We start from the raw sequence: 27,970 nt of genomic DNA, 5'->3' as shown, positions 1-27,970 counted from the left end.
GTGGCGGTAATGTACCGAAACGTTTCTTGCCAGCCGCCATAAAATACTACTAGAAAAAGAAGAGGAAAAAGAAGCCAATCAACACGCGACTCAGACGGAAGGGATATATTTTGAAAACTGTCAGTTGAGGGCGAACGTATCGTCCATTTTCGGTGGTAAAAAAAAGGATAATCTTCCTAGCATCATAACCAAGGTAAGAGTTGAGCAATTATATTTAATCTTAAAACAAACAAACACATATGCGCCGCATCAGTAGAAGCCACGTATCGTGATCAGTTTCGGAATAAACTGAAAGTCATATGGCGGTGCAACGTGCTAACCTACGTTAGCTTCTGTCAGATTGAAAATCTATAGAAAATAGTCCTTTTGCTGACGGCTATAACCAGGGGTGGACTGGCGCAAACAAAGCGGCCCTGGCATTTTTGGTTGAGCACAACCGGCTAGTAATTATGTATGCGTTCCCCGAAGGAATGCATTTTACAATTATTCAAAACCCAACCGATCTATTTAGCTCTATGCAGTAACTTAAGGTTAGTTTAGATTTTTTTTATTTGTATTTTTTAAAATTATAATCACGAGAGGTTCATAGTCATGCATGACAACAAACAAGATAACCAAAAAAGAGAGGGCTAGCGTTGGCTTCAGGCATGCTTTTAACCAAATAAATAATAGCAGCAGCATATATATATATATATATATATATATATATATATATATATAAAACAGTTAGCCTTATGGCTACTTAGAGTTTAAAGTTAATCATGACTTTAGAAGTCTATCAAATAACCTTTGTGGAAAGCAAATAAGTAAATTTACTCAATGCGTATAGTTCTACCTCCTTATGTATATTCTATTTAGAATATAATCAGGGCTTGACATTATTTTTACTCACCAGCCACTGTGGTGGTTTCCTAGAGTTAGTAGCCATTCAGCCTTTTCACTAGCCCCAATTTTGATGTTGGATAATTGTTTAATATGATTATAAGTAGATTAAAGAACTGGATTTACAACCCTCTTAAAAGTATTTGACCCCTGTGCACAACCAAAACAAGACTACATAAACTATACTGAGTCTGAACCACCACAGACTTCAGTGAGTCTTTTTTTAAATAAAAAATTAAATATAATGGAAAAAAATCATTTTAGTATACACTTCAGCAGGTCTATGTCTGAACAATCAGTTGATTCTCTCACAGCAATAGACATACTGTAAATTCTTCTTTTCCACAGGTTTCCAGAAGCTTTCCTGCAACATCCTTTGCAAGTAGTAGTAGTAGTTGCTATCTGAGAGAGAGGCACTTTTTTTTATCGTTGAAGTGACAAGCTGCTTAGTTTTGCTGTCAACTTACTTTACTTAATACTTGATGTGTAAATAGTTGACTGATTGTCTAAAAGGTGCTCCCTCCCTTAAAAACTATAACATGTATTTTTATCAGGCAAAAACAGGGCTGCTTTGTGATCTCATGCAAAGCAACTACAGTACTCTTTGTTTTAAAAGTGCCTAAGGGGAAAATTGACACACTGTGTCCTATGGTGGTAGATAACATGTCATGCAACCCTGTGGACATTACTTCATTTCACTACAACACTGAAGTGGTGGGACTTCTATGGCTTGATATGTTTTGAAGACAATGCCGAGATGTCTCCCCTGAGAAACAAGTCCATTGATGAACAAATATAGTAATGTCCTTCAGGGGGATGGACAACTCATATAGAAGGGTAAGGTCAACCCTTGGAGATTTCAAATGACCAATTTAATTCCTGAAAACACCCAATGTTACAATATTATATATATGTAAAATTAGTTATTTGCCACCAGATGGTGCAATTTCATAAACTTCCAAAATATTTTCCTTGTAGTCCTCTTGGTCTGTGTTACACCCAACATAATTTTCCTTCATGGAGAAATGGGTCTGGGTTCTTCCGGGTTAATCTGAACAGACGTCGTTATTTTTTTATTTTAGATGGAAGAAGATGATCATACGGACAGAATGCAGAGACTTGCCATGGTTTGTCAAAAGCTTAACAAGATTAGAAAACATCTAAATACAGGTACTTGGATTTGCTGTTGTCATATCACTTACAGGAAATTTAGTCTTATATTTAATTAGCTCTGTTGATTTTTCTTCCAGATCATGACACTGACAATATTAACCAGATCATCAGTTCAACGTCGTCTGAAGCTTGTCTGTCATATATGATAGATCTGGAGCAAAAAGGGGAACCTCACTCGGATCCTAACCATCTCACTCGGCTCCTCAGTTTTTATACCAGAGTGTTCTCAAATTTGCCACTCGGATTACACTGTCAAAATGAGAGCTATGCCAGGATGTTGGTCAGATTTGCAGAGTTGAAAGCGTGAGTGACCTTGATGTACAGTAACTCGTGCAAATGCTTTTCCCTTCTTGTCAGTACTACTCCTACTACCAGTATAGTTCTACTACATTGTACTACAACCCCAATTCCAATGAAGTTGGGACGTTGTGTTAAATATAAATCAAAACAGAATACAATGATTTGCAAATCATGTTCAACCTATATTTAATTGAATACACTACAAAGACAAGATATTTAGTGTTCAAACTGATAAACTTGGTTTTTAGCAAATAATTATTAATTTAGAATTTTATGGCTGCAACGCGTTCCAAAAAAACTGGGACAGGGTCATGTTTACCACTGTGTTACATCACCTTTTCTTTTAACAACATTCAATAAATGTTTGGGAACTGAGGACACAAATTGTTGAAGCTTTGTAGGTGGAATTCTTTCCCATTCTTGCTTTATGTACAGCTTCTCCGTTGTCGCATTTTCCGCTTCATAATGCGCTACACATTTTCAATGGCAGACAGGTCTGGACTGCAGGCAGGCCAGTCTCGTACCCACACTCTTTTACTACAAAGCCACGCTGTTGTAACACATGCAGAATGTGGTTTGGCGTTGTCGAGCTGAAATAAGCAGGGGCGTCCATGAAAAAGACGTTTCTTGGATGGTAGCATATGTTTCTCCAAAACTTGTATGTACCTTTCAGAATTAATGGTGCATTCACAGATGTGTAAGTTACCCATGCCAGATGTGTAAGTTACCCATGGCATTGGCACTAACACAGCCCCATACCATCACATCTTTTGAACTTTGCGTCCATAACAGTCCAGATGGTTCTTTTCCTCTTTGGCCCGGAGGACACGCCATCCACAATTTCCAAAAACAATTTGAAATGTAGACTTTTCCACTTTGCATCAGTCCATCTTTGATGAGCACGGGCCCAGAGAAGCCGGCGACGTTTCTGGGTGTTGTTGACAAATGGCTTTTGCTTTGCATAGTAGAGTTTCAAGTTGCACTTACGGATGTAGCGCCGAACTGTATTTACTGACATTGGTTTTCTGGAGTGTTCCTGAACCCATGTGGTGATATCCTTTACACATTGATGTCGCTTTTTGATGCAGTTCCACCTGAGGGATTGAAGGTAACGGGCATTCAATATTGGTTTTCGGCCTTGCCGTTTACATGCAGTGATTTCTCCACAGGTTGAACATGATTTGCAAATCATTGTATTCTGTTTTTATTTGTTTAACACAACATCACAACTGCTTTGGAATTGGGGTTGTAGTTACTATATCTAAAATGATTAACCCATTATGTTCCTTTTGTTTGCATACATATTTGGCTGGTGTTATTAATATTTGCATTTAAATTCTGCAGTGCTACTTTCAGCTGACTGGTGTTTTTTGTTTCGTAGAATTCAAGATGTTAATGAAGCTGAGGCCAACTTCGATGTGGCAAGATCTCATAGCCAGAACTTTGCATTTGTCCACATTGCACATGCAGAGTTTGCACATTCTCAAGGTACAGACATTTTCACAATAGTCTAAATTAACACGATATCTGACATATTTATCTGTGTTTTTTCAAAATTATCAGGCAACACAAAGCGATCCATGTACATACTGCAGAAGGCAATTGAACTGGGTGCCGAACCAAAGGAACTGCTCGAGGCTGCCTTGCAGAGGTTTCAGGCAGAGAAAAATCCCATTTCTCCCTCAGAAGACAAGGAAAATGACCCATGTAAGAATCTTATCTTTAATGTCAACAATTAGTTTACTGAGCTACCCATCAAAATTAATTTTACATATATTTGAACAAAAAGTACTTAATTTATACTGGTAGTTGGTAGAAGTCTATCCATTTTGTGTATATACATCGTTATTTAAAGATGCAAATGTACCATTAAATTATGTTTGTCTATTGTCATGCATGATCACTAGGGGTGCAACAATACATGTATCTATCAAACCATTCAATAAAGTGGTATCTGTTCTGTACGTATTACAGTATATCAAACAATACACAATTTTATATTGACTTCGGACGGTGAGGATCTGCAGATCGACTAAACTGCCCCTCCCACGTTCATTCAGACCAAGCTGCTGGGACAGAAGCTACATGCGAAGCTAGCCTTTGCAACATGGCTAATACCTTAAATGTACCTGAAATCAAATGTCCTTCATCATCCTTCAGATCTATCTATATATATGTGTATGTATATATATATATATATATATGACTTATCGGCCGATATTTAGCTTTTAATGTTGATTTTATTTCATTCGCTATTCTAACACATCAGTCTTATTTGTTGTATTAAAACCTTTCAAGTTTACATTATATCTGACATTAATGTTCTTCATTGTATTTTTGACAGTATTTTTCAACAGTACTCCACATGATGTCAAAAAAAGCTCAGAGATCCAGAAAGTGAACAGGAAATCAGATGGGAGCAGTTCATTGCATCTGTCAAGCATTTTCAATTTAGGGTAAGGCAAACAACTGCTTCGGTCTTTAAAACCGCTTCTTTTCATTTTGGAAAACATGTCACCTTTTTTTCCTCTCCTCCCACTCACAATAGTGAACTTCTCAGTTCAGATGACCAGCTGCAGAACTGGAGGAGGTCTGCATCTCAATGCAAGAATTTGGTGAGACTGATTTTAAAAAAAAAAAAAAAAATCCTGTTTGTCTTGATTCGTATTTAACTTATTTATTGGGGTTGTAATCTGTGATTTTTTTTCTTTTCTTTTTTTCCCTCTTGTTTAAAAAAAAATAAATAAATAAATACAATTTGCATTCCAGCCAGGCAGCGTTCCCAATGTTCTTTTCTCCGTCCCAGAAAAGGATGGCGATGGAGATTACTTTGATGGGAGCCCATCAAACAGCAGTGATGGATCAGTCATAAAGAATTTGTTCAGGTAATTTTTCCCCAATAAGACTAGTTTTAATGCAGCCGAAAATGCATATACAGTATCTGTCTATGTATATAGCTGGGAAATGGCATAATGACCAAAATCTTGAGGTACAACAGTAAAGGCACCCTTCCGGTTCGCCGCTGCCTTTCAATGCACCGTGCATGGGGCCAGACACCAGAGACACTTGCCCAAATAACACAAAACCAATTACACTTCAGGGAAGATGTTTTTTTTCCAAGTTGTGGGCATAGTTTGTTGGCCAGTTGCATGCTATACTGGTAGTATTGGATCAGGTTAAAATTAATGAGGAAATGTCAATTCAGCCGAATGGCCACTGCATGGAATAAGAGTGCTTGGTATTAATATGGTGGGGGAGGGCCTCATGCTAGAAAGTATATGCCTCAGCCCACTGTTGTCACCAGGCTAGTTTTTAGCCCCGCCTCTAAAAATTAGGCCAATTTAGATGTAAAAATAATTTTTAGCTATAGCTCATCAATTATGTACTATGTTTTTCTCAGTCTTTGCACACGCTTCCAGCACTTCAAACATATTTAATGTCTTTAGAAACAAAACACGACAATAAATTCAGTTCAACTTTAATCAGTCAGGGCCGAGGGCTATTGCCAATAGTTTTTTTCCCCCCTAACATTATAATGCAAATTTTATTTTAAACTGCAATTCATAATTCTATGCTTATAGGTGTGTGAGAACTGTTTCGCGACGGCCCTGTTCTGTCAAGCATGTATATGCGTTGGGAAGAACTTGGAAGCTGGGACTCATCTCTGTAGTGAACTTGGAGATTGTGAGCCAGCTCAATCAACATCACTGACAAAAGTATCAAAAGCTCTTCTTGGAATTGTCAGAACTAGTCCAGTCAGGTCAAATCTTGTAGAAAGCCTTTCCAGAAGTATTATTTACAGGCAAAAAGTACTTCATTCTCCTTTTTGACTTTGTATATGCAGTATGCAATATGCCTGATATTTATTATTTATAGTATGGTTATTTTTGTTACTGATATTTAATGTTGTTTCATCCTCCAATTTTTGACCTGCGTCTGTTCTATAATCAAGTACCGTAATTGCCAAAATTGGTTATCTGCACAACAAAAGTGAGGTGTGTAAACGGTGTGATTGTGTTTCAGGCAAACATCTGGTTCAAACGTTAGTACAAACCTTGGGCTTCTCTCGTCAAAGAAAGCTGCTGTTGATGACTGCTTGGCCAGCTTTCCGGTTAGCATTTTGTATTGTTTAAGTATTAAGAGAGGCATTTTTTAGTGTTTAGTTGAGCAGTAATGTTGTTGCAGGGGTTGAAGAAGAATGTGTTGTATATTGTTTGCAGACACCAGCTGTCACTCCAGAAAGTCAACCTTTGCAAGACCAGGCCTCTGTGGAGTTCACGACCACTCATCTTTATACACATGATATGAAGAACACCCTGAAATTGGACGGTATGATAGCTCTAAGATAAATATATGCCTGCCTACTAATATGTTGTCCAAAGTATAAAGACATTGGAATGTATTTTTTTATGTTTGCTTGACTGATTTTAGCTTTTTCCTTTTCAGATGTAACTTACAATTTTGAGCAAGTCCTCATTTCAAATTCCCCCGAGTCATGTTGGATTTACCTGATTAACCTAGAAAAAAGAGGCAACCCTCATACAGACATCAACCTTCTTAATAAACTCAAGGATTGTTATTCTAAATTATTTTCATGTCTGCCAATAAGACAGTACAGCAAGAACTCCAGCTATGCAAGAATACTGATCAGATATGCAGAACTCAAGGCGTAAGTGTGAACTCTCTACAGACTATTTACTGTATGTTTCCCAACCTTTATTGAGTAAGTTCAGTGTGCACCTCATTTACAGTTGGAAAAATCTCACGGAACACCACCAAAAACTGTCACAAACAGTATGAAGACTGTAATAATGACGTATTTGTCTTAATTTACTCACACACTGACTGACACAGTGTGAAATGTGGGCCAGTTAATTTGAACACAAAGCTAATATACTCGCAGAAAGCCATGACTTATTCTGTTGTTGTATGAAAGGCAACTGGTAGATACACAGGTTTATTGTACCTTCTGTCATCTAATGGAATGGGATTTAATTGTTCTGCCTATCACTATACGATGCTGACATAAATGAACAAAGATATATATTTTTAATTAAGAAATATTGTTCAGGTTAATTAAGTGAAATTGGATAAATTTTCTGATCTTTCGTAGCAAAATCGTGTGCCAGAGCACCCTGGTTGGAATCACTGACCTATACTCCTTGTACTAAGCTATACAGTGGACGCACCCCATACTCTCGTTACGACACCCGCTGAATCGCCTATTCGCTTTATTCAATTTTGTTCATTTAGTTTTTCTTTCTTTTCTTTTTAGGGGGGAACCAACCCCAAAAACGCTTCCTTGCTTTTTGAGATTGTTTTGGGGGGTTTATTTAAAAAAGAGAGCGAGAGAAATAATTATTTCTTTTTAAATCCAATTATAATGGGTGTCAATTAGCTGTGGACTTTTGCTATTCACGGTCTGGCCCGGTCCCTATCCCCCGTGAATGGTGAGCCGTTTTTAAAACTCTTCTTAAAACCCATTTTTATTCTTTGGCTTTCAACTCAGCATGAGACTCTTCACTGTTTTAGTGTTTTATTGTTTTTCATGTTGCTATTAATCTGTTTGAATTTTCCCTATGTTTAATTGTTTTATTTTTATATAATGTACAGCACTGTGTGCAGCTGTAGTTGTTTTAAAGTGCTGTATAAATACGGTAAAGTTTTAGTGTTTTATTGTTTTTCATGTTGCTATTAATCTGTTTGAATTTGCCCTATGTTTAATTGTTTTATTTTTATATAATGTACAGCACTGTGTGCAGCTGTAGTTGTTTTAAAGTGCTGTATAAATACGGTAAAGTTATTCAATTTTAAGTGTGATGTACTGTTAGACCTCCAATAAGACAAATATGATAGTTTGACACATTTTACCTTTTTGTATTGAATTTTCTCTCTTGCCTTTAAAGCATTGATGACCCTGATGAAGCTGAAGACCATTTTGTAGTTGCAAGATCCCACTGTAAAGCCTTTGCATTTGTCCATGTAGCACATGCTCAGTTTGAGGCTTCCCAAGGTATAGTAGTTCAATTTTTTTTTCTTTTTTTTTTCTTTTACGTAACATTTACTACAGACAGCTAAAGTCTCATTTGGAGACTACTATACATTTATTATGCATGGATACTTAAAGCATGTCTGTCAGTTGATTGATTGTAAATTTAGAATGCTATTTTGTCCTCTTTATTAAGGAAATGTGATCAAAGCGAATTCAATACTGCTCAAAGCCCAATCATTAAATGCCAAGCCAGCTGAGCTGCTGGAGGTGGCCCTGCGGAACCTGAAAGCTGGAAAGAAACAACTTGTTTCCACCAAGAAGGAGCAGCTCTCCATCGGTATTGTCAAAGCCAAAAAGAGGAAAGTCTGGACAGCACCTTTTCGCGCCATATTGTTACAACGCCTGACATAATGTCACTATGCAATGCAATGCAACACAGTTGATCATTTCTAAAATGTACCATCTATAAAGTATATTTTACACAAAATTGATAAATTAAGATCACCATCGTGACCAGTTAGTAAAAACTATGGGAGAAATGGTTAAGTATAGTAGAGTATTATACACATACAATTATATATTACATTACATACAATAATCAGTCTATATTGTATCTGTACTATATACTTTAGGGCCGGGGCGATATAGTGTTTCAGTATATATCGTGACAGACACGTGAACAATAGCAATAGAAAATGCGTTCGCTAAAATGTTTGATAGAAAAAAAATCTTGAAAACCATGCTGGTGATGCCGCAAGGCATTCTGCGGGAGGCTACAATAGAGGCTTTGTAGCACATTTCATTTCTCCTATTGCCGGGTTGCTTTCGATGTATATGGAGGAGGTAGAAGCTAGGAAAAGACTTGAGATTTAGCCTCAGCCGTGACTTATCTTATTAAAAAAATAATAATAATAATAATTAATAGTTTCCTAAATTCAGCCTTTTTTCTCCAGGTCCTTATTTTCAATATAAAAAAATAAAATACATTTGATAACAACTGATATGAAATACGTTTATAATGATAATATTTTCAGCCATATTGCTCAGCCCTACTATATACTATATTTACTATATACTCTGATAAAGATTTTATATATTAATTGTATAAATATGAATAGTGTATAGTCTAGTACGGTTTCGATAATATATGTACAGTGTATTGTGTGTAATGTAATATTGTATCGTAAGCATATAGTAAAGAAATTGCCAAAAATCCACTTACAAAAAGCCAGAAGTTGACCATGGGTACTGGTCAACTTCAAAGTGTCCAGGCTTCCCTTTATACAGATTTTGGTATTCTTGCATTTTAAAAATCAAAATGGGGTACATCCATGTAAAGTATCCCTAATCCCTTAAGTTATTTCGTTTTTGAAATTAACGTCAATATGTGGTGTAAATCAAAGTGCCGCAGCTTCCTGCTAGGGTTGCTGTGAACGAAACAGTGGAACAACTCAAACCTGCCAGCAAGGAAAGCGTATCAGTTGGAGAATGGAAGATGCCAACACTGAAGGATACATGTGCAGAGGTTTGACATTTTTATACACTTCCTGCTCTTGCTCACCCAACTTGCAATAAGTTGGTTTGGTAAAATATGGGACCTTCAATGGGGCTGACCGTAATTCCTCGTGTATCATGCAAAGGTCAATAGTGCGCATTATACGTGCATAGGGGAAAATGGGAAAAAAAACTTTCACATTTTATAAATGTATGCCACCATCTAGAGGTTATGAAAAAGCTGTACACTTTCATTCCCATATGCTACCGCCACCTAGAGGTTATGGGAAAGGTGTACACTTTCATTGTAATAGGCCACTGCCGCCTAGAGGTTATGAAAAAGGTGTAGCTTCCACTTTCATTCCAATATGACGGGTACGTATGACTGCATATATGTACAGTTGTGCTACATACCCTGGCAGAATTTGTGAATTTTATTTTATTTTTTAAAATATGACTTGTAGTGTATATTAGTCAAATAAAAATGTAATTAATTTAGAAGAAAAGAATAAGCCAGAAGCGACGCTTGCGTTACTTCCGGTTTACCATAGTTTTAAGTTTAATTGTTAAAATCAAACTAATATGTCTCGAAAAGGGGAACCACGTCACTTTTTATAGGTATAACATTTAGGGAAAGTGAAGCTTTTTCATCAGTCTCGTAATCTGGACGTTGCTACACTTTATGACATTTTAACTAAAGCGGAAGTAACACTAATAATGATAAAAATAAGTAAAATAGGTGTACGAAAAGGGAAATAAAACATTGTGTGTTAGACTAAAGTTGGAAATATTAGCGTTTGCTAGATCCAATGCGGACGGGAGAGAGAGCGGACAAAGTTGAGATTTTGTCTAAAGCTAGTAATTTCCCCGAAATTATTAGTCACTAATATTGTACAGTCTGGCAAAAGTTTTGCTGTGTGTAAATTCAAGCTGGTGGGTGGTAGTCTCTCTCCCTCTCTGGAAGTGACTCAGGAAGCAAGGCGACAGGTTTGGTTGCAGAAGAAAAAGATGTAGAAAAATAAAGCAAAACAAAAGAGGCGGAAGAAGAAAAATTGTTCGTCACGCCTTGTTGGGAGAGTAATGACTGTTCATCTTCCTGCCCGTCAGCTTGAATCCAGTCTACAAATTAAAAAAAATGGGTTTAAAATCATATATTAATATAAAATAACCTCAACTTGGCACTCTCTTTACTCACAGGTCAAGCACATGGAATGTTTATACTTTAGTTTTGGCAAATCAACTGCTTATTCAAGTCACATTCCATGCTGCTGGGAGTCAAATCAAGACAAACAATTCTCAAAATCTCACAGCTGCGTTTGTAAAGTTGACACAATGGTTTGACCTGACTGATTAGAATACATGACCTGACTAGATCAGTGATTTCCAATCTTTATGGAGTGAAGGCACATATTTTACTATTCAAAAATATCACGGCACACCAACAAACAAAAATGTCACAAAAAGTACAACATAGTAATTACTGTATGTACTTCCTGGCATCTAATAGAAGATCGTTTGTTCTGTCTGTCACTATGCCTCACTGGCATAAATAGAGGGAAAAAAAGATACATTATTTCTTGTAAATGAATACTTTTTTGAGCAGTTAAGTAAAATTTTATAATTTCCCACGGCACACCTGAAGATCGCTCATGACACACTAATGTGCCACGGCACACTGGTTGGGAATCACAGGACTAGATAATACTTTTGAAGATACTCAGTATAGAGTACACAACTATATACAGTAAATGAACAAGTCATTTAAATAAGACATTGCTCCATCTTGTGATTGGTTATCCTTTTTTTAAACTCTGTGATCAGTGATCGGCCCCAAAACTCCTGATCGTGTAAAGCCTAGTAATTATCTGTCCACTGTGTACACAATGTATTTAGTGATTGTTTTCTGTCAAAATGAACCTCTTTTTGCATGCACTCATCTTCTTTTCAGGTCCAATGTATAACTCCACCTGATTCCAAACCAGTTCCTTGTGGGTTGAAATCCATTCCGACTCAATCTAGGCCACTTCCATCAAAATTAGATCAACAGACTCCAAACTACTACAGAAACCCATGTGCTAATAGGTAACACCTGATAGCACATCTACTGTATTTTTTGTGCTTGCTTTTTAATGCAAAGAACCTTTTGATTTAGATGTAAATTGGGGTGATTGTTGTGAATTCATCTCTATCTTAAGTTTATGTAGCTGTAAAATAAACCTTAACTTCTATTCTTTTCCCCTTCAGCTCTGTTACTCCTATTGTAAAGAGAGACCCTGCGGTGTTGTATTCATCTGCAATAGTAGCACACAAAGGTGGACCTGTTCAACAGCCATGCAGACTTCTGAACCCATTAGATGGTTTTCATACTCAACAGGTACAGCCCCTTAACTTGTGCCACATTTGCATTCACTCAGGGGTGCACATAAGTGTTGCACGTGTCCACTGAAAACAATAAAAGTGCACCAGTTTAAAGTGTATCACTGTGCATTTAAATAGCAAGCATTTGTTTTGGGGGGTGATAGCGGAGCGATAGACAGGGCTCGAGTAGTGTTGTCGTCCACGCACAACTCAGAGTGAACCTACTGAATGAAATCACTTCATGAACTGATGCGTTTCTTAGTTCAGTTCAGCTCAGCCGTGAGCACGTGCTGCACAAGAGACTCTCCCACAAAAAGGGGCCACTCGTGGGTCATCGACAGTGGCTCATAAGCGGGGAGGGGCTACGATGACGGCATTTTTACCTGAAACTGGTCCGTGGTGCGAAAAAGACTGGGCACCGCTGCCATAGAGAACTGCACCAAATCAGCTGATTGCACAGTCCCATGCTGTCAGCCGTCAAGTGTCAAATCAACTTAAATAGCTATTGAACCGCTGTATTCAGTGTTTCACTGCATTCGCGTTATTTTCCTTACTGCTATATACCAATACTGTTGACGTTAAACTACAAATGCCTCTTTACTGTGCTGTATTTATTCCTTACTATGTAATTTAACATCTTATGGAGTGTTTGTTTATTCTCCGCTCTTAGTTTTTTTTTTTTAAGCGTGTTTTGAGTGCCAACATCTAATTAAACTTTGGAATTAATAAAAAATAATTAACATCATTATTATATGTTGTCAGTTTTTTCTACCAACCTTTGAAAATTGGATAAAGGTTCAGGAAGTTCTGAAAGGTCATAACGAAGGTCTTGACCCCTATTGACTTAAGTTGGCCAGAAATTAGTAAATTTTCACCAGTTTTAAAGATTCATAACATTCTTCACATTTAGCACAGAAAAATTACACTTATATCGCTGGAATCGGCTTTAAAAGATATGTCTGATGTGCTCCTTTGAGAACCAGACCAATATTTTTATCTACACCCTTGGATATACTGTACAGTATAGTCTAATTTCCAGTTTGTATCACAAGCATGAGGATGTTCTTTGTATTTTGCTGTCTGGATACATAATTTGGTATAAATATTAAGTCTAAATATGCTACTTTACTGTTTCCAACTAGGCAACAGCACAAAACTGTTAAACTGAATTTTTTAACCATTTGAAACTAATAAGATGCATTTTCTTATACCAGCAGGCTTCCATCACGTCACTGTCAAATGAATCCATTATCATTAAAGAGAAGCGGTTCTTCATTCTTAAAATGATTGGACGAGGTGGATCCAGCAAGGTAAATAATGACAGATATATGATGCGAATGTGTTGTCTACCTAAGTCATTTATATACTGTAAATATAATGATTGGTATTGGTCCTCATTGTCGTAGTCTTAACTCTTTCTCTTTTCTTAAGGTGTACCAGGTTTTGGATGAAAAAAAACAGTTGTTTGCAGTGAAATATGTAAACCTTGAGGAAGCAGATGCTCAGACTGCGGAAAGTTACAAAAATGAGATTGAACATCTGAACCACTTGCAGCAATACAGTGATCAAATTATAAAGCTCTATGACTAGTAAGTACACAGACTGGTTGAAAAGAATTGAGTTTTATACAAATCAGTGTGTATCATGTTATTCTGGTTATCATATTATGTTAACTGATGTGTGGATTCAATATCACACATAATACTTGAAGGAACAATACATGGAAATGCACCGTACAACAGTTTGGAGTTATTTTAATGTTCTGGTGGTCATGTATTTGCAGTGAAATAACAAACAACTACATTTATATGCTGATGGAGTGTGGTAACTTAGATCTGAACACTTGGTTGCGGAACCGAACGACTGTCAATCCACTTGAGAGGAAGTTCTACTGGAAGAACATGCTAGAGGCTGTCCACACTATCCACAAACATGGTACTTTTTTTCTCTCTATGCCCCTAATTACAGTTACTAACGACTAGTTTTTATTTCAAACCAATCTTATGCTTGCTTTGTCTCTTGTATGCAGGCATTGTCCACAGTGACTTGAAGCCAGCAAATTTTGTCATTGTAAATGCATCACTGAAGCTAATTGACTTTGGCATTGCAAACCGTATCCAACCAGATGTGACAAGCATTGTGAAGGATTCCCAAGTAAGGGCCCTAGATTTAGAGTTAAATTATGGATGTCCTAATCCAATTTTTTCAGTTCCAATGCGATCCTGATATTTCAGCTTTGAGTATTGGTCAGTACCAATATTGATCCTATATGATATCAGCACGAATCATGCATAGTTTTACTTATTTTGTTGTATGGAATGTTCGAAAGGGCTTTATATTAGTTGGTCTGTCAGAAACGGACCCATTTACAGTATTATTAACCAATTAGTTATATAGAGTTTAACCTCAAACAAAAATATACTACAATTGAATAAAATAAAAATTTAATTAGAAAACCCTGGAAAATTACCTCAATAAAACTAACCCAAAAAAAATATTTAAATTGCAACCACGGTTTAGGTTAAATATAAGCATATTCTATAATTGAATAGCTTAAATAAAACAAATTAGAAAACCATGAAAAATAACCTGAATAAATCCAATACTTACAAATTATACTTTTGAAGTGCAAAATAACAATTTAAGTTCACTTCAGTTATTTTTTTAACTGTCATTATATGGTGGGACCAGCATTTGATTTCTCTACATGTGTGCCAATACACTTTTGAACTTCTTTATGCATCTGGGGTATAGTTTTATCGACAATGTCGTGGGGGATAGGAATGAGGCTCATGGTGCTTGGACTACTCATTTGTGTGTGCCTTGTCGAGAGCGCGGGTTCCTGCTGTGCACGTCTTGACCTGAGGGGCAGTGTTGCGCAAGCAATGAGACGCATACTTGCAGTGAAATAAAGTAGAAAAGAAAGTCCCGATCGCATGTAGTTTTTTTCACAGTATTTCAAAAATAAATGCCTGGGTGCTTGTTATATTGCCTGTTTCTATGCATTTATATAGTATTTGTATACCAATATTCATTATTTTGTGACATATAAGTTCAAAGGAAATTTACGGTTGCTCGTCAATTGTGTTTTTCGTTGTGTGCTGGCTTTGAGCTGGGATTTATTTATTTATTTATTTATTTTAAACAGAAACAAACAAAGTTTGATGTATTTCAACATACACTAGTTGTAATCTTTGTTGTTATGTGTTTAGTTTTACAGTGAGCTTCAACTGGAGTGTCAGTATACTACTATCAGCAAGCAACATTCAGTCTTAGTCCTTGCTACTTTGTTAGCACCTGACCAGCACGTTGTGATCACGTCGACTCTGTATGCCGTGTGGTCCGGGCGCTGTTGGATAGAATTCCGGAGAGTCTAGAATGGACTGCTTGTATAAGAGTCCTTATATCAGAGCTTTTAGATCCGGTCCGATATAATGCAATAAAAAAACAAAAACAAACAAAAAAAAAAATTATATATATATATATATATATATATATATGTATATATATATATATATATATATATGTATATATATATATGTATATATATATATATATATATATGTATATATATATATGTATATATATATGTATATATATATGTATATATATATATATATATATATATATGTATATATATATGTATATATATATATATATATATATATATGTATATATATATATATATATATATATATATATATATATATATATATATATGTATATATATATATATATATGTATATATATATATGTATATGTATATATATATATGTATATGTATATATATATATATATGTATATATATATATATATATGTGTATATATATGTATATATATATATATATATATATATATATATATGTATATATATATATGTATATATATATATATATATATATGTATATATATATATATATATATATATATGTATATATATATATATATATATATATATGTATATATATATATGTATATATATATATATATATGTATATATATATATATATATATATATATATATATATATATATATATATATATATGTGTCAGAGAGCAAGCCATTTTCAACACTGTTGATTGGTCAATAATGTGTAAAAATAACAGACCCATATAGAGACTGAACAAATAATATAGATTTGTGAAAAAAAATAAAATAAATATATATATATAAAAAAATTTTTTTTACTGCTATCGGACCGAGATCAGATCTCAACTCTTGGATTGGGACACCCCTACTAAAAAGTGGTAAATGTAGTGTAGTTATGTAAATGTTTCTCAATTACAGGTTGGAACCCTGAACTATATGCCGCCTGAGGCAATTAAAGACACTTCATCCCAGCATGGAAAAGGATGCTCAAAAGTACTTTTCTAATTGTTTATTCAACAATTACTAAATGGATTTCTGATTGCAGAAGTGTCTCTGCTGACTTTTTGGGGTTTTGTCTCTAAGATCAGTCCAAAAGGTGATGTGTGGTCCCTTGGATGTATCCTGTACTGTATGACATACAGAAAGACGCCATTCCAAAGCATCACCAATCAAATCACCAAGCTGCATGCCATCATCGATCCCTGCTATAAGATCGAATTTCCTGATATCTCAGAGAAGGATTTGCTGGATGTGTTGGAGGTAAGAGGCTAAAAAATAAATTTCAATATCCTTTATTTAACCACGTAGAAAAACTTTGTGAGATTTAAAACCTCTTTTCAAAGTGTAACCAAACTCATATTTATAATCAGTCATTTATACAGCAGTTATTCCCCGCATTTTATTATTTCTTTTTATGGTAATTTTCTCAATAATAGACTAATTCATATTTTGTGTTGTTTAAAACAAGCAAAACAAACGAAAATCTCAAGTTGCATACATAGTCAGTCGAAATCTTAATTACAATGTCACATGTACTACATTTGACAGTGAAATACAGTGGGTACGGAAAGTATTTGTAGTATACTGTACAATGTACATTCATATTTAATGAACGTGGGTTTTCTCCGGGTACTCCGGTTTCCTCCCACATCCCAAAAACATGTGTGGTAGGTTGATTGAAGACTCTAAATTGCCCGTAGGTAAGAATGTGAGTGCGAATTGTTGTTTGTTTATACGTGCCCTGTGGTTGGCTGCCGACCAGTTCAGGGTGTACTCCGCCTCTCGCTGGAAGATAGCTGGGCTAGCCTCCAGGACACCTGCGACCCAAGTGAGGATAAGCGGTACAGAAAATGGATGGATGGATGTGAAACTGACATAGCTCCTCTCAAGAAGAGATGATTTTGTTCTTTGGACACTTGAGAATCATTCTGGTCATAAATTATTCAACTTTTGGTGCAAAAAAATGTGGAGTGGTTTTCTTGTTTATAAAGTGTGGTTTCTAAAGTTTCTGTTAGTAACAGCTAATCTGACCTCTTCTTGGACAGAGGTGTTTGGTCCGAAGTCCAAGAGAGCGAATATCCATTGTAGAACTGCTAGAGCATCCATATCTACAACTGAAGCCACCAGGATCTCCGGAGCCAGGTACACACATTCACACACACAAACGCATACAATGTCAGAATCAGAATAATCTTTATTTGCTAAGTATGTAAAAAAACATACAAAGAATTTGTCTTCGGTAGTTGGAGCTGTCAATTGACAAAGACTACTTTTGAGACATAAAAACACAGTCACTGAGCAATAAAAGATTACCAGTAATGTGGTAATGCCGATAATTTTTGTTTTGTTTTTTGACAATTGTGCAAAATGATGCAGAGTCAATACAAAATTGTCATGTTACAATGGAATTGTAAGTTAACTGTTAAAGAAGGTAAGGCAAGAGGGAAGAAGCTGTTGGAATGTCTGCTTGTTTTAGTTTGCATTGAACGATAGCGCCTATCTGAAGGAAGGAGCTGGAAGTGGTGGTGATCAGGATGTGGAGGGTCCAAGAGGATTTTGCATGCTCTTGTCTTAGTTCTGGCAGTGTGAAGGTCCTCAAGGGTGGGTAGGATGGAACTGAAATTTTTTTTTCCAGCAGTTTTGATTGTCCATTGCAGTCAGCGTTTGTCCTTTATTGTGGCAGCACCAAACCAAATTGTGATGGATGAACACAGGACTGATTCAATGAGTGTTGTGTAGAACTGACTCAACAGCTCCTGTAGCAGGCCGTGCTACCTCAGAAGTCGCAGGAAGTACATCCTATGCTGGGCCTTTTTGAGGATGGAGTTGATGTTGATCTCCCACTTCAGATCCTGAGAGACTGTAATTCCCAGGAACTTGAAGGTCTCGATGCTTGACACAGGGCAGTTGGACAGCATGAGAGGCAGCTGTGGCGAAGAATGCCTCCTGAAGTCCACGATCATCTCTACAGTCTTGAGCGTGTTCAGCTCCAGGTTGTGTCGGCCACACCACAGCTCCAGCTGCTCCACTTCCTTAAGAATGCTGTGCTACTTTAGGATCTGCATAGCCACGATCCAGATGGATGGAGTTTTCAGTGAATTGGTGAATGGCCACCATGTCCCAACAAGGTTGCAATGTCAAGGAGGTAGCAGAGTGATATTTTGGTCTAGAACAATAGGGCAAAAGATGGTCGAGGGTGTCAAAATGACCCCTGCAAAATATGTGGAATTTCTGACAATTTCCTGCCATGATACAAAAAGAACAATGCCTTCCGCGGTAATAATTCTCATTCAAGACAATAACAATGCAACGATACGAATGTTGGTATCTGTGCCAATACTGTAGATCTCTACTCGTATAAAAACGCTCTGATACTACAACACCCGATACCAGCCTATCAAATATATACAATTCTTATATTATGTTGTTGCCGCCCCTTTTAGTCATGACCCCTGCGATGTTTTTGAAATTCACTAGACAGTGTACTGTAACAGGTGAGGGGTATTGTAGCCAAACATATTTTTCACCACTGTTCATTTGAAGGTCAGTTAGACCAAATTCTCTTAACATGTCTTATACATATGTTACTCGACAGCAGGGAGCAGGTGGCGGAACATTTATAAAAGTCAAAGCATGCATTGAAAAGGAGAGGAATGAAGATTAGCCAGCCGAAATAAGACGAATATATGTGGATGAGTGGAGGGGGAAGCGTAAGCCTACAGGGAAGAAGAGATGGCGAGGGTGGAGGACTTAAAATACAGTCCAAAGCAATGGTGAGTGTGGTAAGGAGGTGAAGAAATGGGTCCAGGCAGTTTGGAACGGGTGGAAAGTGTCAGGTGTGTTATGTGACAGAAGAGCCTCTGCTAGGATGAAGAGCAGTTTGACAGCGGTGAGGCCAGCCATGATTTACAGATGAGATACAGTGGCACTGGTGAGACAACAGGAAGCAGAGCTGGAGGTGGTAGAACTGAAGATGTTGTGGTTCTCTCTCGGTGTGACCATGTTTGATAGGATTAGCTCATCAAAGGGACAACCAAGGTTATATGTTTGAGAGACTAAGTTAGAGAGAGCAGACGTTGATAGTTTGGAGACATCCAGAGGAAAGAGAGAGAGAGAGAGAGAGAGAGAGAGAGAGAGAGAGAGAGAGAGAGAGAGAGTATATTGGTAGAAGGATGATGAGGATGGCGCTGACAGGTGAGAGAGCTTGTGGAAAACCAAAGAGAAGGTTGATAGATATAGTGGGGCAGGGCTCGAAGTTTATAGATTCCTGATTGCCTGGGGCAACTAAAAAACAGTCAAGGGCAAGCTAGCAAAAACATACAGACCTTTTCCAAAAAATTATAATTTGGAAAAGTTTTCATTTCTATAATTCCATTCAAAAAGTTAAACTTTTATAGATAGAGGGCCCACAATTTAAACAATTTCAAGTATGTTTATTTTTACATATGGGTTTCCAGATCATAAAACCCATGAAATCAGGAATTCAAAAAAATTGAATACTGTGACGAAATCAGCCCATATTTTGCAGGCCATAAATGTTTTAAACTGTGTCACACGCTAATCATTTACTAAACTCAAAGCACCTACACAGGTTTCCCCAGGTGTCATTAGATTGCTTCAGTTTGGTTCAATTGTCTCAGTTGGGTTCAATATGGGGAAGACTGCAGACTTGACAACTGGCCAGAAGACAGTCATTGATACCCTCCATCGGATGGGTAAGTTACAAATGTTCTTAGCTAAGGAGGCTGGCTTTTCACAGAGTGCTGTGTCCAAGCATATCAATGGCAAGTCTAGTGGAAGGACAAAATGTGTCAGGAGAAGATGCACCTGCAAAAGAGATGACCGTGGGCTTCAGTGGATTATCAAAGAAGATTCAAGAATCTAGCAGAAAGCCAGAAAAAGTGGAATAAGGCGGGAGTCACAGCTTCAAAAACCACCACATTTAGACGCATCCAGGTGATGGGTTACAACAGTCAGGTTCCTCTGGTCAAGCCACTTCTGAGGAAACATAGGAAGGGTCTCAACTGGGCCAAGGAGAAAGACTGGACTGTTGGCCAGTCTAAGGTCCTCTTTTCCGATGAAAGTAAAGTGTGCTTTTCATTCGGGAATCAAGGTCCAAGGGTTTGGAGCTAGACTGGTGAAGAACAGAACCCTAGCTGCTTGAGGTCCAGTGTGAAATATCCACTGTCAGTCATGATTTGGGGTGCAATGTCCAGTGCAGGTGTTTGTAAACTTTACTTTCTTAAATCCATTAAATCCAAGGTCACCATAACAGTCTACCAGAATGTTTTAGAGGACTTCGTGATCCGGATCTAAACCCCATTGAGAATCTATGGGGTATTATCAAGAGGAAAATGAGGAGCACCAGACCCAAAAACAAAGAACTGACCGCAAGCATCAAGGAAATATGGGCTTCCATAACTCCCAGGCAATGCCACAGGCTGACTGCCTCAATGCCACGGCGCATCGAGACTGATTAAAGTAAAGGGATTTCCAACCAAGTATTGAAGATTAACATATCGTTTTGAAAGTACCATATTTTGATTGATTTTAATGTGACCCTTTTTTTTCCTACAAAAACTGATAATTAAATGGTGATTCCTTCACAGTATTCACATTTTTGGGGTTTTATTCCGTCCATCCATTTTCTGAGCCGCTTCTCCTCACTAGGGTCGCGGGCGTGCTGGAGCCTATCCCGCGGGCGTGCTGGAGCCTATCCCAGCTCTCATCGGGCAGGAGGCTGGGTACACCCTGAACTGGTTGCCAGCCAATCGCAGGGCACATACAAACAAACAACCAACCATTCGCACTCACATTCACACCTATGGGCAATTTAGAGTTTTCAATTAACGTGCATGTTTTTGGGATGTGGGCGGAAACCGGAGTGCCCGGAGAAAACCCTCGCAGGCACGAGGAGAACATGCAAACTCCACACAGGCGGGGCCGGGGATTGAACCCCGCTCCTCAGAACTGTGAGGCTGACGCGCTAACCAGTCAGCCTCACAGTTCTATTCCATGATATTCAAATTTTTTGGAAAGGGTCTGTACAACAGTCCCCGATCGGGCAAGCGTAAGAAAAAAACAAAATTGTATGTAGGGATGTCGCAATACTCACGGTATCGTGACATTAAAAGTAATTAAAGTTACCGGTGCAGTACCAGCATTTTGGCGGTACTGTGTACGAATGTAAACATTGGATGGATTGATAGATTTGCAAGGTAATCTATGATGTGAAGATGTGTTTTTCCCCAAAAACTGTGGAGAATCTCTCAGAAATTACTGAAGCCTATTGAGAAGGACTCGGCGAGCAACAAAAAGAGAGGTTTTTCGGTATTACTGCTTTCACCTCTTCGCCCCACCTATACTGTCTACCCTACTGCAACACTGTGAGCTTTCCCACAATACTGCAATAATTATCGTACCGTGAGATTAATACCATGATAAAACTGAACTGTGAGATATAGCAAACATTTGAGTGCACTAGACCGAACAGGGCAAGCCAAAATGTTATGGCACTTGCCGAATATTAACTTCGAGCCCTGTGGGGGTAGACATAAGGGCAGTAGGTGTTAGGACGATGCAGAAAATAGGCTTACATGGAAAGGTGTGACGCACTCTGGCGACCCGTAACGGTACAAGCTGAAAGGAAAAGTAGTTTTGAACAATATTTGATTAAAATAAAGCATTTTCATAAAAGTTGCCAGACGTAATGGCCTTGTCGAGTATCTGTATTTATTTGTGGAAAACTCAAATGGAAGTACTTGTACCCTGTCTGAAAAGTCATATTGGTGCATCCCTACAAGAGAACACACAATCCCACGCTCCTAAAATACCTATTTATGCTTTTTCATTTAAAAACAAACTCCAGTTTATTTACGTATTGTAATTTTTGCAAATTTAAAAATATCCAGTTTAAGTTACAATGACGAGTTATGAAAATGAGCAAAAACTCTTATTTGGAACGTCATGTATATCAAAATTAGATTCAAAGGCTGACCTTTGGTGGACCATTTGACAGTGACATATTTTCAACTGTTTCAGAACGTCCATGCAACAGTGATCTCAAAAAAATCCTAACAGACCTCGCAGCCCTCCAGTCTCCCAACACCATCATCAGAGCTGCTAATGTAAGATTTAATTGAAAAATTGACTTATTTTCTCCAACCATTTCATCATCTTATAGTTTTTCTCTTCACAGAATTTGGCCAAAATGTGCAACAGCGGCAGGAAGCTGGATGTGGCAGAGTGTGCTAAGACAACTTAACAATCTAGAAAAAGAAATGTAAATGTTTGCTTTTTTTTTAATTTTTTTTTTTATGTTGATGCAGTAAAAATGTTACATACTGCAAGATAGAACAGAACTACAGTACACTTTTTTTCCTTGTAGCAAAATTGTTCGCCCACATCTTTTCATCATTGCCAAGTCCTGTTATGTATAAATCATAAATAAACTTGGTGTATCCTCAGGAGTTAGCCTAATCATCAATATTTGTTCCTGTAATTTCTCACAGAGTAGTGCCAAACCACAAAAGGTTAAATGTTACACAAAAGACAGTTACAAGCATTTGCAATTTGCTGTAATTTGGGGTATAGAATATAATTCAAGAAAAAGAGACTAGTGCTGCAGCACTTTTCTATTAGACAAGGCTATGGCATGACTAAATGAATGACCCTTTATCATAGTGCCTTGGCCACAAGATGGCACCAAAATAGTATTTTTATATTAGACATGGTTTGCGCCTGAGCACAAAAACGGCAAATATGTGAGCTTTTTCCAGCTAATAATGGAGGATAATTTAGAACTGAAGAGGCCTTTCGGAAAAAAGGTGGAACATCTTTTACAAACAAGAACAGTCCAGTTGCCTTGATTCAACATTTGCAGATTACCATGACCATGATGTTGGCATGTGCCAGTGATTTCGGTAAGTTTTCAGGTGACAATTAAAATTTTGTATTTATTTATTTTTTACATTGCAGTCATCTTTACATGACAGCAACTCTTGGGAAGAGAAGCAACAGTGTTGAACTTTCTCAATTTATAGACAGTTGTCTAACTGGACTGATGAACATCAACACTTTTTTGTGACCTCTTCCTGGTTTATACAAGTTTATATATAAAGTCCTGACCTTTACCCGATTTTTTGAGGTCATGCTGTGACATGACCTCAAAAGAGCTATTCACACCAGACATCCCAGGAATCTTGCTGAACTCCAACAGTTTTGTAAATAGAAATTGTCCACAATTCATCCTGATCATTGTGCACATCTGATTTGCAACTACAGGAAACAATTGGTAAAGGTTATTGCTATCAAAGGAGGGTCAACCAGTCATTAAATCCAAGGGTTCACAGATTTTTTATTTTTATTTATTTTTTTATCCCCAACCCCATGGTCCTATGAATATTTACGTTATTTTCAATAAAAATATGAAAACATATAATTGGTTGCATTGGATTAGTTCAAGCAGACTGTTTGTTTGTTTATCCTTGTGATGATGCTCAGACTACATTTCATGACCAGTTAATGCAGACATTTATGAAATTCCAAAGGGCTCACATCAAATTTTTTTTCTCCCACTGTATCCTATTTCAAGCATTTGCCTCTTTGGTTAGCTACTCGTTTGTATTGAATATTTATTAGTGCACATCTAAATATTTATTGCTTGTTTTCTACAGGCACAATTTGTCTGGACTAGAGAACACCGTATTCAATATTTACATCTTTACTGTAGTAATTTTAATCCCACGGGAGGAAATAAAATTTACACTACCACATTTTTTCCCTGCACACCACACAGAAGCGGACCATACATGCCAGGCAAGCAAAGATGTCAGAGTGACGTGGTGCACAGGCGGTATTGTAGCTAAAGTTGGGATGGAGGGGTGGGTACTCATGATGCAGGCTAGCATCTCTCCAACAACTAGTTGCAATTCATTTTGTCTTCAGGAGTCGAGGCTGCTTGGTAGTTTCTGGCATCTGCAATGTGTGAGGGGACTTATTTTACCAGTTTGGCTGAATATACCGGATTTGATCGAAATTCTCTGCGAACACGCCCCCTCCTCTTAACCAATCAAACAATTGTATGTAACTGAGCTGTTCTTCACGACTAAAGAAAGATGATTCACTCTAGCAACAGCAATTTAATCCGACACTGACACAATTAAATGCAAAAATTCATTTGTATGAAGCTGTTGTTGTATATAAAAAAACAAAATATTAGAGAGAGGTTATTGTATCTGCTAAATTTATATCTTAGATAGTTATTTTGCTCTGTGTTGATCTTGGGCGCTTCTTTTATAGACGATCTTCGTAGTTTAGTTCTGTTTTTGCCCCGGTCACAACAGTAATGGCGGCTGCAGCACGGCTTTTCCTTCGAGGTGTACACTCGAAATGTTCTGTCTCTGGCGTTTCCACCGTACCGCGGACCTCTTTTGGACCCAGGTTGCTGAAACTGTCACCGAGCTGCGACCCCCATACCAAAGCGCAGCGTAGACATGCAGCACACTTTACCTTCCAGCCTGACCTCGTCCCAACACAGTATGGTGAGTAGCAAGCCGTTCAGTTTAGCTTTTCAACTCGTCCACCTAGCATGAAAGATAAATACATTTATCGAGATAATCCCTATTTGCCAGTGCCCTGTGAACATTGTAAAACAATATCAAAACCGTCACCCAACGTTAAAACCTTTTTCTTACAACTTTGTTATATGTCGGACCGACCATCGTTTGCTACCAGATTGACATTGAGTCAGGAAAATGAGTTAAACCAAGACTGCAACATAAAGCATAAAATAACACATGAAAGTAAAACGTCTCCCTAATAATCCACTGAAATATGAGTTTAATCTTGTAAATCAAATTCAAAAACTAGTTTATTCACTCTGGCCATGCATTGCTCAAAAATAATTACTGGTTTGGTCACGTGTCAATCACTCTACTGTCAGCTTTGTCTGCACAACTGATCTAAATCGGTGAGATGATAATAGTAATAATACTGTAGGTGCACCGGGATCGCACGTGTAAATGAGTTAGAATTGATTCTCAGATGTCAACAATGGCTCATTAATTTATTATTTTATAAGTTTTATTTTATTTATTTATTTTATGATTATGGTAACGCTGGCGGAACACAAATGATTATAGAACAGTGAAGTCCTGTGCACGCCGGACAGCCCATGCAAATTTGGAACAATAATACCGTATTTCATTTATTGAGGTCTGGTTGTGTTATTTAAGCGTTCCCAATTGAACTAGTACATAAGTACTGTAAGTAACACATTAACATATTGCTTGTGGAAGTCCTGTATTAAGTACTTTTTGTCTTTGTTTTATTCGTATTTGTACCTCGTCATAGGGCCAACACAGAAGATGAATTTGTTCCAGTCAATTACAAGTGCCTTGGACAACACTCTTTCCAGTGACCCCACAGCAGGTATTTTGTTCAAACAAGATGTTTTAGTACAGAGTATTATAGAAGATTACAGTCATTTTTAACATCCATAAAACAAGAAGTCTACCAATTGATTCTGTTTACTAAATAATGTTTTGTTTGAATGCTTATAAAGTATTCTGCTGAAAATATAATGTTTCATATTCACAGCAGCTCCCAAAGTAATATTGTAAAATAGTTTTGTTGTAGACTTTCTCAGACACTTGTAGTATAATTTTCCAAAATTCTCACAGCTTGTCATACGGGCTCTAAATACTGTAGTATATTAACTTTCTCATTGATGGCGTGCAAATTACTCACGTAGAGGGTGTGTGCACAATTCTCGGCAACTAGTTAACTGTACACACAATTTCAAAAAACTGAAATTTCAACACATGTTCTTGTGATTATTATGAATCATTTTTATGAGTCGGTGTCAAAATTGTTCAGAGACAACTAACTGAAGCCTGGTGTACAGTGGAACCATTAAACTTGAATGCTATCCATTCAGAGGTTGCTTGTTTTACCTACTTACTCATTAAAGTTAAGGGTTTTTCTTACCTACAGTGCCTTGCAAATGGACTCACCCCCTTGGCTTTACATCTAATTTGAATGATTTTTTTTTTTTTTTTTTTTTTTTAAGATCTGACTGTATTTGAGCTGTATAAAATCGTCTTAAAGGGACACTGTATAGGAATTACTCCCATCTAGCGTTGAAATTGTGTATTAAAGCCAAATGAACCATTCACTCTGGCGCCTCAGTTTTCCAAATGTGTATTGCAACAACGGGAACTGTCGAAGACAGCAAAATTTGTTAGAACACCGGTTAATACAGGACCATTGGCCCCTACTGTGTTCTACCGCTTATGGTAAACAACACTGTCGAACAAAACTGAATGAAATTGGGCTTGGAAACCGCTTTACATTGTGCGTTGAGGCGGCCGCAATTGCTTACTAAGTAGGATGTGCAATGGCTGTGTATGTTGTGGACTGAAAACATGTTAAAAAGCATGAAACATGGGATTTTACAAAGAAAAACTAGACCACGAAGCCAGAGACCGATACCTTGAAAAAAATCGCTGTCGCCATAAGCCGTTTCATACAAGTTGGACGCTGGCAGCTAGAGCTATTCTACACATCCGCCGTCCACACACAGATATAATTTCTGAATGTTACTCGGCGGCGGACATATATGCGAGCGCATCGGCCTGAGGTTCCGCCTGTGCGCTTGAGACCTGCTTTGGATACGTCACAGGAGTTGACGAGACCAGAAAAAACACTTCCGCCGCTTCTCCTCCTAAGAAGTAACGGTACTTTTCCTGTTACAATGATCTAAATGTCGCTCGCTACTTTTATTAATCAATTATTGCTTATTTATCAACAATTTTATGCGCGAGACTACGACTTCGTCTTCCACACTGGACACTGTTTGGGTCAATCCAATTTATGCATTAGTGACGTTTAAGTCTAGTGCACCAATCAAACGACACAAAGTCACATGACCTAACACAATGTCTTCTATTGCGTTTCCCGGGCATAGGTATTAACACTAGATAAGCCAGGCCGGCTGATGGTCGTGTCTACGTGGCCACCATGTTGGGAAGGTCGTCATTACCAAGAAGGCAACGGCGCGCAACTCATGTTAACATTTAGACGAACAAAAACAACAGCTTTCATGTATTGTAGTATTTGTCTGGCACTGTCTGCCCAAATGTGGATATTTCAGCTTACTTATAACTTGAGAAAACACCATGCAGTAAATTGCAGATGTTTTTGTTGTTTATTTTTTTAATTGCTTGTGCTACTGTAATTTCTCAAATTTATTGAAACAAATAAAACAATTGAAAAATCATCCCCTTTGTTATGAAGCCCCTAAAAAGTTCTGATGCAACCAATTACCTTCAAAAGTCCCTTAAGTCTACCTGTGTACAATTTGTTACTTGGTCTTTCACGGTATACACACCTTTCTGCTC

General features: G+C 37.4%; 2 protein-coding genes across 8 annotated transcripts in view; both read left to right on the top strand.

Moving 5' to 3' along the window:
* The first annotated feature begins 113 nt into the window (after positions 1 to 113).
* ttk (ttk protein kinase) lies at positions 114 to 23,499 on the top strand. Of its 3 annotated transcripts, none has more exons than XM_061673843.1 (25): positions 114 to 193; positions 1,965 to 2,052; positions 2,133 to 2,358; positions 3,737 to 3,843; positions 3,919 to 4,006; positions 4,713 to 4,811; positions 4,904 to 4,970; positions 5,125 to 5,240; positions 6,379 to 6,466; positions 6,576 to 6,684; positions 6,802 to 7,024; positions 8,262 to 8,368; positions 8,541 to 8,684; positions 9,751 to 9,872; positions 11,790 to 11,923; positions 12,086 to 12,215; positions 13,414 to 13,509; positions 13,631 to 13,788; positions 13,983 to 14,134; positions 14,229 to 14,353; positions 16,488 to 16,562; positions 16,653 to 16,829; positions 17,615 to 17,711; positions 22,611 to 22,696; positions 22,768 to 23,499. In XM_061673843.1, the coding sequence occupies exons 2-25, from the start codon at positions 1,965 to 1,967 to the stop codon at positions 22,831 to 22,833; spliced, it is 2,880 nt and encodes a 959-aa protein (XP_061529827.1). In that variant the 5' UTR covers positions 114 to 193; the 3' UTR covers positions 22,834 to 23,499. The 3 variants fall into 3 exon arrangements, with proteins under 3 accessions (XP_061529827.1, XP_061529826.1, XP_061529825.1); XM_061673842.1 differs by having other exon boundaries at positions 3,919 to 4,062; positions 4,700 to 4,811; positions 13,417 to 13,509; XM_061673841.1 differs by having other exon boundaries at positions 3,919 to 4,062; positions 4,700 to 4,811.
* Positions 23,500 to 24,689: 1,190 nt separating this feature from the next.
* Positions 24,690 to 27,970, top strand: part of bckdhb (branched chain keto acid dehydrogenase E1 subunit beta) — a 72,463-nt gene continuing 69,182 nt past the window's right edge. For all 5 annotated transcript variants that reach the window (XM_061673838.1, XM_061673836.1, XM_061673837.1 and 2 more), the window contains exons 1-2: positions 24,690 to 25,111; positions 25,923 to 26,000. In XM_061673838.1, coding sequence (XP_061529822.1) covers positions 24,916 to 25,111; positions 25,923 to 26,000 — 274 coding nt within the window. In that variant the 5' untranslated portion in view covers positions 24,690 to 24,915. The remainder of the gene's footprint in view (positions 25,112 to 25,922; positions 26,001 to 27,970) is intronic.

Source organism: Phycodurus eques, chromosome 4, assembly GCF_024500275.1.
Source record: "Phycodurus eques isolate BA_2022a chromosome 4, UOR_Pequ_1.1, whole genome shotgun sequence".
Classification (NCBI taxonomy): domain Eukaryota; kingdom Metazoa; phylum Chordata; class Actinopteri; order Syngnathiformes; family Syngnathidae; genus Phycodurus; species Phycodurus eques.
Note: the sequence above shows the minus strand (reverse complement) of the source record. Positions and strands in the feature narration are given on the sequence as shown.

What these genes read in the sequence shown, in the direction of transcription:
- ttk (XM_061673841.1), top strand. Translation starts at nt 1,965, where the DNA reads ATGGAAGAAGATGATCATACGGACAGAATGCAGAGACTTGCCATGGTT. An exon ending in GAAGGAGCAGCTCTCCATCG is followed by an intron (nt 8,685 to 9,750) that starts GTATTGTCAAAG and finishes TGTAAATCAAAG; the next exon opens with TGCCGCAGCTTCCTGCTAGG. An exon ending in GACGAGGTGGATCCAGCAAG is followed by an intron (nt 13,510 to 13,630) that starts GTAAATAATGAC and finishes TCTTTTCTTAAG; the next exon opens with GTGTACCAGGTTTTGGATGA.